Source organism: Molossus molossus, unplaced genomic scaffold (genome assembly GCF_014108415.1).
Source record: "Molossus molossus isolate mMolMol1 unplaced genomic scaffold, mMolMol1.p scaffold_m16_p_3, whole genome shotgun sequence".
In the NCBI taxonomy this organism is placed as follows: Eukaryota; Metazoa; Chordata; class Mammalia; order Chiroptera; family Molossidae; genus Molossus; species Molossus molossus.
In genome coordinates, this window is record NW_023425366.1 from 44306615 (window position 1) to 44317813 (window position 11199).

Consider the following 11199-nt stretch of genomic DNA (forward strand, 5'->3'; position numbering starts at 1 on the left):
CATTTACTACTACTGAACATAGAGGAGGAATAGCAGATTTGAAGGAAGAGACGAGTTTATTATTACACTACAGGATATTAATATTAGTAGATATCTCAGATGGCTTTTCTCTCATTACGTTCCTGGTTTACAGAGATGTGCCTGGACTTTGGTAAATGGGAAGCAAGTAGAAACCACCTCATTGTTCATTGCGCCTCTCGGCTTTTTTTAAAATTTTTATCCTCACTCGAGGACATTTTTTCATATTTTGTTCAGATAGAGTGGGAGAGAGAGAGAGAAAAACATTGACATGAAAAGGACACATCAAGTGGCTGCCACCCGCACAACCCAACCTGGGCCAGGGACAAACTGCAACCGATGTACATGCCCTTAGCGGGAACTGAACCCGGGTCTCTCTGGACCGCAGGCCAATACTAACTGCTGAGCAAAACCGCCAGGGCCGCCTCTCGACTTTTTATATTTAGAAATTTACCATACAGTTACTTGTAGAATACATGAGAGTAGTGTCTCAGTTGTGCCCGCAATTGTAATTTAGAGATGAGAATTTGTTCAATGTGAAACCAAGAAATACACAGGGCAACATGATTTAGATTCCAGACTTGAAAGCATTGATTACAATGGTTGGGGGGTGATGAAAGATCTCTATTTGCTCCTCTGTAATCCACACCCTCACCCTGCCCCCTCAACTCCCGCAAACAATTCTGATGGCATGGTAGACATCTGAAAGCTTTCCTTGGGGAATTTCACAATACGTTTCCTACCTTTAGGGCAGCGGTTCTCAACCTGTGGGTCGTGACCCCTTTGGGGGTTGAACGATCCTTTCACAGGGGTCGCCTAAGACCATCGGAAAACACATATTTCCGATGGCGATTCATAACAGCAGCAAAATTACAGTTACGAAGTAGCAATGAAAATAATTTTATGGTTGGGGGTCACCACAACATGAGGAACTGTATCAAAGGGTTACGGCTTTAGGAAGGTTGAGAGCCACTGCTCTAGGGGCAAGTCCCCAAATCAAAAGTTGCTACTTTGCTCAGCTGGGATTTTAGTAATAATACAAAAATAGGTAAGTTATTGACCCTTACTTGGTTTTGAATCTTTGAAACCTTGTGGTAGTAACACCCCTCCCACCCCAACAAACTACCTAGAATCCAAACATACATATAAAATAGATTTCACCTCAAAAATAACGACTTATTGACAAACTTAACAGCATTTAAAATGAATAAAAATTTATGTTTCAAAGTTGAATTATTGCTAATGTCAGCATTTGCTAATATTATATTAAAAAAACTGATATAAGAAGCAACCAGATACAATTAAAAATTAACACAACAGTAATTTTCATGTTCACTTGCTGTCACACAGCTGTTTGCATATAATGAACAACAGTGCTCAGGACATATGCCCAGCACTTAATAGAGCTCTACTCAGTATTTTGATGTGTTGTGATGGAGTGCAGTTTTATATGGATGTCTGAGCACAAGTCTGAATTAAAAACCAGACCTGGCCCTGGCCAGTTTGGCTTAGAGGTTAGAGCTTCAGCCTGCGGTCCAGAGAGACCTGGGTTCGGTTACCGCTAAGGGGCGCATGCCTCGGTTGCAGTTTGTCACCGGCCCTGGTTGGGTCTTGTGGGAGGCGGCCACTCGATGTGTCCCTTTCACGTTGATGTTTCTCTCTCTCTCTCTCCCTCCCGCTCTTTCTGAACAAAAAATGGAAAAATGTCCTCGGGCGAGGATAAAAAAAAAAACAAAAAAAAACCAGACCTGTTCTGAGCTTTAGCCTTCTTACTCAGTGAAATATTTACAAAACATCATATATGTTCAAAGATGACAGTATAGGCTTTGTTTCAGATCTACATATCTTTAAACAGGATCAGTCAGTCCGTCCACTCAAGTTAACAGCATGTTAAAACAAAATGTGTATGTATATAACTGTGTATATAATTTATTTTTACATTCTAGTCAGATATTTATGGAACTTTTGAATTGCCTCTGCCAAATCCTTATTTTTCGTGAAAAGTAGGGGCCTCGCCTATTAAGTTTAGGTTTTTCTATAGTCATTACTTTAAAATCCACAAAATAAAAGTATACCTTGCAATTTTCTAGGTCCTCTTCATTTTGGAATGCCATATTAATGTTTCTTAATAGTAGACATCACCGTCATAATCTGGAGAAGGTGTACATTCCCTATGAGTAACAGAAATGCTTGTTACAGCATTTCCATATTTCTTGGTTACAAACCATGCTCAAAATGTGGTTTCTCTCAGTTTGACCATCAGACTCACAATATTCAGGGACATTACTAAAAGCATATACTTGAATGGACAGTAGTTAACAACTCTGGGGATAAACAAGCAGGAATAATTAGAATCAGGTAGTGCATTTATTGAGGTACATTTTTCAGGCATCTCTAGGATTAGTGTTTAGACATTTATATAAACTCAGTATTTGAGGATTCCATCAGTGGTTCTTCAAGTTTAAGCAGCAAAAGGCACTACTAACTCCTAAAACATAATAATCCTTAATATCTATTTATTTGAATGGGAGAAAGATTTTATATGTGCACTTTTTATTTTTTGTTTTTATCATGGTAATTTAGAGCAGTGAGAGCCTTTTAAATGTAACATCCTAAAACTCTGTGTTTATATTAAACTTCTTCCTAATGTAAGACATTTTTCTAAATGTGGTAGATAATTTTTAGAAATGCAGTGGCCAGGAGCCTGGTATGTTTTGCCAAATGTATTTTGTGCTATATTATGTATTTAAACTGCATTTATTTAATAATAAGAGAATTTCTGTAGAATTAGGTAGACTCTCTAGAAATTCATTCTGACTTAGAAATAACTGATTGTTGGTATAATTTATCTTTATAGAGGGATTAGTTTGTGTTCCAGATACATCTGGGTATGACATCAATTCCTGTTTTCTAACAAACTTCTAATAAGATGTGTTAAGAGTAAAGGAAATGATAGCATAAAAGCATCTGTATATATATATGTACTTTCTTTAGTGTTTAAACTTGAATGAGTGGATTAAATGTGATTTGTGTGTATATGTGTATGTTGTCATGTAACTATATGGTAAATAGTGCCAGTTTCTCAGTGGCACTGAAAATTTCTTGTTGCATGATATTTCTGTGTGGTATTGGGCTTACTTGTAAATGCACCTATAACATGTCTTGTGAATTTTGCATGCTACACTAATCTGTTAAATCTGTCCCCTCTTTATTCAGAGCATGCTGTCAAGGTCCTTTAATTCCAATTTTACTGCTGTAAGCAGCTTTCACTATGGCAGCTCTAGGGATCTGCATGGCAGCCAAGGCAGTCTTGCCTTGAGTGTTGCAGACGGAAGAGGTTCTGGTGGGCACATTTTTCGAGTGAGTACCTGTAGTAGACCAGTACTTTTAGTGCATAGAAGAGAAATAAACCCCACATTTTAATGTTTTGACATTTCTGGAAAATAAAATTTACTGTGGGTTTAGTTATCTTGTTACCTCCCAGTTCCACCATGGCTTAGTGTTCTTTCTGCAAAGCTGATTTAGTTTTTATCTCTTAAGTTCCTGTGGTCATAACTAAGGATGTAGTCAACTTTTTTTTTTTTTTTTTTTTTTTTTTTATGTAAAAAGGGTTGAGCAAAAGAAGGGTTGAGAGGTTTTTAAAAATTCTTTGTAGTGCTTTCTCTTAAAATTAGCTTGCTCTCCTTAAACTCAAGATTTTAAGGCTATGCCATATGTAACCACAGAGGAGTTTTGGGGAAGAGTAATTTTTATGTTAGTGATTAAGTATTGGCCAATAAAAAGCACTAAGAACTAAGTGGAACTGAGTTTAATCATAATTCTCTAAATATGATTAAATGTGAGGCTGGAGAAATTGTAATAAGTACCAATGAAAAGGCAAAACCCAAATTCTTTATTACTCACATTTTAGCTATAGTCACTAGTTGTGAAGATGAGAGGTTTCTTCTTTTAGTGAAAGTTAAGGATAGGGTGTAATAATAGCAGAGGAGGAGGAAGAACAGAACAACTCTGGTATGGCTCTGTTTTAAGATTTTCTCTTCATAACGACTTCAGTTAGTATCATAGCCTCCAAATAAATAAATATTTCCTCTGCCCCTCTCCTTCCATCCTGAAAAGACCTTTCTACTCTTACAGCCTTATTTTGTCCCCTCCCCTGTTTTATTTCCATATTGACTCTGCTTACTTCTGGGTCCTTTGCGTTTTCCTGAGCATCCACTCCTGGCTCGCCTCTATGGTGTTCTAGGAGAGGAGCAGTCTCCGGGATTTGCTTTGTCTGGCTGTGTATCACCCATCTTGCTCTGCCTTCTGTCACCTGCTGCCACTTAGTTTCTATTTTATGTTATAGTGGCAGCACACTCATTTTGTAACTTAGATTGAAACAGGGAGAGAGAAGGGTGATGATGACTATTAAACCCTGCATTTCTGGCACTATTCCAACTGAAGCCACAGAGTAAAGACTAGGGGCTTTTATTAACTCAGGTAATCTTATAGTCATGTGAAACAGTTGCTCTTTATAAATTCTTACAGTATATTTTTTCCTTGTTCTTAAATTCAGAGCCTTTGAATCTGTTGCATTTTACTCTTTCATTCATAACATATTTTTGTTTTGTTTTTTATCCTCACCCAAGGACATTTTTTTGTTTTTTGTTCAGATAGAGTGGGAGGGGGAGAGAGGGGGAGAGAGAGAGAGAGAGAGAGAGAGAGAGAGAGAGAGAGAGAGAGAGAGAGAGAGAGAAACGTCGACGTGAAAGGGACACATCGAGTAGCTGCTACCCGCACGACCCAACCAGGGCTGGGGACAGACTGCAACCGAGGTACATGTCCTTAGCGGGAACCGAACCTGGGTCTCTCTGGACCACAGGCCGACGCTCTAACCGCTGAGCCAGACCGGCCAGGGCAACATATCTATTCTTTTAAAGATTAAATAAACAGTTGTACATTCAGGCTTGAGTTTAAACTATGAGCTAAGTTGATTTTTGTCCATTCTGAAAGCACCTCTGAAAAATGGAGAAGGAAAATAAAGTTTTCATTGAATAAATACACAAAATTAGACCAAAGCACATCTAAAACTGCTAAGCCATGGTTTGAACTAGCAACTAACGGACATGATAGATCTGTTGCAAAAACAGTTTCTAAGATTACATTATAAACCCTTGGGTTTAAATGTGTCTTGTGGCATATGAAAATGTTAGGTACCTTGCATTCCAGCATATTTATAAGAAATGTTCAGAGATAATGAAATTGAATCTATTTTTTATCTAAAGCTAACAGTGAGATAAAATATAAAGATATTATTTGACATATAAAAATAGGAATTCTGGTTAATTTTAAAAGCATTTCACCAAACTAATGCTTTTGAAAATGTGGAAGTGACTAATATTAGTATGATAGAATTAAGCTAAAGTAAGTGTTATATGACCTTATATTTATTGGTACTGCTCATCATTTAAAAGAAAATACTTGGTGATACTGTGCTGTTAAAAGAACATCAGTTAATTTTTTTTTGTTTACCATAAAACTTTCTGTGGTGCTCAACAGGAGTATATTTTAGTTGCTCTTAAAAATTGGGACTGTTTGCCCTGGCAAAGTTTTTGTCACCTGTGGGCCAGAGAGTCATGGGTTTGATTCCAGTCAAGGGCACATACCTCTGTTGCAGTTTGGTCCCTGGCCCTGGTCAGGGTTGTGTGGGAGGCGACCAATAGATGTGTCTCCCTCTCATCAATGTTTCTCTCTCTGTTTCTCACACTGTATCTGAAGATAAGTGGAAAAATAATCCTTGGGTGAGGATTTTTTTAAAAATTGGGGGAACTCTTAAATTAGATTGAGTGTTGCTTAAAGTGTTCAAAGCTAGATGTTAGTGTAAATAAAACTAAAAGCATTATAAAGAAATAGTTTAACTTTATATCTGTATATACTTTTTACACATTACAAGACCAAACATTTTACCATTAACTTTGGAAGATGGTTAAAAATGCTCATTTTTTTCAGTTTTACCCAGATATAATTGACATAACATTGTGTTAATCCAAGGTGTACATTATGTTGATTTGATACATATATAGATATAGATATTGCAAAGTGATCACCATAAGTTTAGTTAACAGTAGTCGTAAAAGTACTAAGATTGATGGCAGTTGTGATGGTAATGTTTTATTTGGTTCTTCATCTTTCTGTTATCTAGCACTATTTTTTTTCTAATCTCATCTCAAATGTCATCATTTTGGTTGCACATCTTAAAGATCATCATTTGTTTACTTTTTATTTTCCCCTAATTTGAAGCATCCCCAGACATCCTGTCCAGGAGATCCTTGTCAAGATGATATATTCATTTCAGGACAACACAACTACTCGTCAACTACACTTAGTCACAAAGATGTTCCTCCAGAGAGCTTGAAAGTAGGTGCTCAGGAAATAAATGAAGTGATATCTGTGAGCTTAGTATGTTTTGTGGCCTTTGAACTAGAAATATCATAAATGCTTTAACACCGAAAATACTTTTTTGAGAACTTTAACCCTTTGCTTAGTAAGGATCTATTTTTAAAATAATTGAGAAATGGAATTGCATTCTGCTATTTTTCCGTTTATTCCATGATTTTTTTCTATACTGGAGGATCATTTTGCTGTGTAGTTTTTGTTTGTTTGTTTTTGTTGCATTTCTATAGTATTACCTACTTACTTTACATTGAATCAGAGGGATTTTGGTATTCCTAATAAACCTATTTGGAGAGTTAAACATGAACCTATCTTAATTCTTCATTTGAGGATGTTTTACTATTACTAAAGGCATTTTAAAATACTTTAAATGTAACTAGAAATCATTAATTAAAATATATTTAAAGAGACTTCTGTATGTGGTAGAATAGATGATGGTTGTAGTCTTATTTTTGTAGCTAAAGTGTCACTCATTTAGAGAGTTTACTTTTCTGTCACCAGGGCCAGATAGGTAATTCTTTTCTTTAGTACTCTCTTCAGTTCTTTCTTTTAACTAATTCCATATCCTAGGATAACCAGATATAATTATGAAGCATAGTTACATATCGTATAAACTTTTCCATTGTTCTTGAGAGTAGGAACCCAGCCACAAAACATTTAAGGTCATACCTATCAATTTTATCTCTTTTTGTTTTCCTTTTAGTTGAGCTCTGTTTACCAGTTTTTTTCTTTTTAATATTCATTTGATGGTTTACGTTACTAAATTTATTTTATTCTTTTTATTGTCCTGAGCCATCTGTGTATCATAGCTTAATATTTTACATGGGCATGTTTAACATCGTTGTAGAATGTCAAGCACTAACAGGTATCTAGGTGTGTGGGAGTCTTAAGAATGGGTCAGAAGTAATTACTGTCTGGAGAATTCTCCCCAAGAGAAAAGTATTGAATCTGCACATAGGAAAAAAAAAAAAAGTATAAACATGAAGAAAAGCAAGTGCTCTCTACAGAGCTGTGTGTGAGTCATAAATAACAGCACAACCACTTCCATGCTCCTGGGCAGATTAATTGCTTCAAATCTATAGGGATCAAGTGGTAAATGCCCAATAAAAATTTTTTCAGAGAGTAATATTTTTGCTAATATCATCTCTGTCATAAAACACCCACATATGTTTCCAGACTTCAGAATTAACTTGCTTCTAAAATAGTGAAAAAAGAGGACTATTTAAAAAAATATAAATCTTCTTTACCAAAGACAGACTTACTGTATCTATCCTTCAGCAAGATTCACAAAGAAAAGCATTTCTAAATTTTCTGCTTTGGGATAATTTTAGGGAAATGGGTTTTAAACATTTCCCTCACAATTTTTCCATGATCTCCTTGTGGATGCAGTCACCTTTTATTAACAATCAACAGTGATATTTTAAATGATTGAATAGTTTAAACGTATTTATTTCCTCTTCCAATAAAAAATGTTTATAATACAAATGTAATATTATTTGATTCCTCACTAACAGAATAAGCTATTAGCCACATTTCTACAAAGATGATTTTTAAGTCTAAAGTTCAGATTCAATCTCTAAAAAATGAGAGCCGTTAAAACAAGGATGCTTCTTTAAAAACAGCAAAATCTCAGGTTTTTTGTTTGGCTTGTGAAATGTAAAATAGAATGTCAAAGTTTAATTTTTGAGGTTAATATTCTGTGGAATTAGTATTTAGAGTTTAAAAATTGCTGATTCACTCACGAGGAATAAAACAGTGTTCTATTACATAACTGATTTATGGAAAGAAAAGAATAAAGGTAGAAAAGACATAGTGGGATTAGGAAAACATTGTACCAAAAAATTACTTTTGTTTTAAAGAAAAAATTTAGCAAATTCATCTTTTGTGTGAATAGAGATTAAATCTAGTATAGGAAAAGGTACCCTTTTAATGGGCTTACTTAAATTTAAAATTTCAGGGATACTGTTTACCATTTTAACATTTAGTTATATGAGAATAATAGGGGCTTTTATATCAGACAGAAAAGCAAGTAATTTTAAATGTAGATATGATTTACTTTCATATGAAACCTTGATTGAATAGTCAATCTATCTTCAAGCACTCCGGCAGGTTTAGAATTAAAACATTATGGCTTTTTTTTTTTTTAAAGACTAAAATTAGAAAAAAATAGTATAAGTGGCATGATGCTGTGTGATTTAGAATGTCAAACTCTAGTGCTTTTGAATTGTTCCAAGAAGAAAATCCAGATATTTGTAATAAGACATCATTATTGGTCATTTTAAGACACTTCATGTTTTTTTAGATGCCTTTGAGTAATGGACAGATGGGCCAGCCTCTCAGGCCTCAGGCAAATTATAGTCAAATACATCACCCCCTTCCTCAGGCATCTGTGGCAAGGCATCCCTCTAGAGAACAACTAATTGATTACTTGATGCTGAAAGTGGCCCACCAGCCTCCATATTCACAGCCCCATTGTTCTCCTAGACAAGGCCATGAACTGGCAAGGCAAGAGGTAAGAATATTTGAAATATGAGACTAAGCATTCAATGTATTTTATAGGTTATTTAATTATTAGCAATAAATCCATATAGAATTTTAACATAGTTGCTTTTTTTTTTTTTTTTTTTTAACCATTGTTTTGTTTAAAGATTTGGTTTCCTATTAAGTTTATAAGGTATTAAACTTCGTGGGTTTTTTTAACTTTATGACCCTCCTCCCCCCATTCTCATTAATAGACATAGAATGTAGTGTTTAGACATGATTTGATTTTTTTTTTTTCCCTAAGGTAGTTATTTTTCCCAAACTGGTTAGTGATACTCTGGTAATCAGACCTTCAAGAATATAAATAATAGACCATTAAACTTGAATTGGCATATTATGGTTTGCTAGTGTTATTTGACACTCAGCTTTTGAAACTTGACTATAGTCTCCAAACTACTTTGAGAATTAGATCTTACAAAGTACTTTTTTAAAAAGTTGCTAATCATATAGTCATTTTGATAGTTTATTGATAAAATGATATTATTAGAAACTTAAATAGAGAACAAATGCTTTATTCATTTTGGATCTATGAAACACCCAGTAGACAGAGATACTATGTAATGTAGATGTTTCACAAATGGAAACTAATAAAAAAGTACACGCTTTATGTGTATGCTGTATGTTTATTAAAATCCATGATGTTTAAAAAATACAATAGGGTCAACATTAATTGGTTGCTTATTCTCATAAAATAGCAATAAATAAATTATGAGCTTTGCTTTATAATCCTAGCTGTGCTTTTAACTCACTAACTCATTAACATAATATTCCATTTCATAGTTTCACTTCAACTGCCCAAATATTTGTTTTAGATGAATCCTTACATAGTTAGTTTTTTGAACTTAATTTACCAATATTTAGCTATAGATGTTATTATGTTGTAACTTAACAGTGATGGTAATAATTTATTTTATTTTCATATTATCTTAGATTCGAGTGAGAGTTGAAAAGGATCCAGAACTTGGATTTAGCATATCAGGAGGTGTTGGTGGAAGAGGAAACCCATTCAGACCTGATGATGATGTGAGTTTTGTTTATAAATCCTTTGAAATATCCATAAAATTTTATTCACTAATTTAATACCTCTTACACATAAATAAAAAATCTAACAGATATTTATATAAATCTAGACAGACATCACCTTTCGATTTCTTTCAGTATTGTTCAGCCTTTTGTTTTGAAATATGATCAGTTCAAATTAACCATTCGAGGAATACAAATTTAACCAAAAATTTCAAATGTGCCTCATATTGTGAAGTAATTTTTAACTTTGTTACTATTTTTCTGTACACCTGTTGAAGTAACTTAATCACTGTAACAGAAACCACTATACTAAGATCAGAATTACCAGAAGCCAAAATAAAAATAATAGATTCGGTTGTCACAATGTTTTCAAAGAAGACAAGGAGAAAATGTGTGTCACGATTCAATTATTTGTATACTGAGAAGGAGATTGCTTTTTTGGTACTGTTATTTATACTGCTTCCCATTAAATGATTTTGTTGTTATTAAAGGGTATATTTGTAACAAGGGTACAGCCTGAAGGACCAGCATCAAAATTATTGCAACCAGGTGATAAAATTATTCAGGTAACTAAGATGCATCTTTTTATTTTCTTTATTTTTCACTTTATAACTAATCTGCCTCCTCATCAATAAATTATTAAATGCCAGTTTTGAAAATAAGCATTTTATAAAGTCTATCTTGATGGATGAAAAGAGTGATATTTCTTATGGGATACTCTCTAGTACTTTCATAGTTTAAATAATTTCCACCTTGTACTCTGAAAAATCAAACTGACATTTTTGAATACATATTTGATATATTTTAGCATTTTATTTTAAGTTCAGGAATGTTAACTTCTTTAAAATAATTCATGGAAGCACTTAGAACCATGTGTCTGGTGTACAGTAAGACCTCAATAAATATTTAGTCTAAATTATAAGAAGTGTAGTGTTCTTGATCTGTTAGCCCTGCAACTTGGTGACTTCAGTTGCACTGGAGTGCATGCACACAACATGTCTGACGCCACTGTGTCTTTGACAAGTACTTTCTGGCATTAGCTGCCAGATAGGAATCATCTGAAAATACAGGTTTCTGTATCCCACCTTCAGAGATTCTATTTTAGGGTCCAGGAGTCTAAATGTTTTCAGTTGCCAAAATCATTCTTATTTTCTGTAAATAAATTATGAAATGTTTTTCTTAAAA

General features: G+C 34.1%; 1 protein-coding gene across 19 annotated transcripts in view; it reads left to right on the plus strand.

The window, feature by feature from the left end:
* Positions 1-11199, plus strand: part of ERBIN (erbb2 interacting protein) — a 130158-nt gene that overhangs the window by 116875 nt on the left and 2084 nt on the right. For 7 of the 19 annotated variants that reach the window (XM_036279828.1, XM_036279827.1, XM_036279824.1 and 4 more), the window contains 5 exons: positions 3235-3378; positions 6298-6414; positions 8753-8962; positions 9922-10014; positions 10506-10580. In XM_036279828.1, the coding sequence (XP_036135721.1) occupies positions 3235-3378; positions 6298-6414; positions 8753-8962; positions 9922-10014; positions 10506-10580 (639 nt within the window). The remainder of the gene's footprint in view (positions 1-3234; positions 3379-6297; positions 6415-8752; positions 8963-9921; positions 10015-10505; positions 10581-11199) is intronic. The other 12 variants (XM_036279836.1, XM_036279837.1, XM_036279834.1 and 9 more) reach the window with 8 other exon arrangements.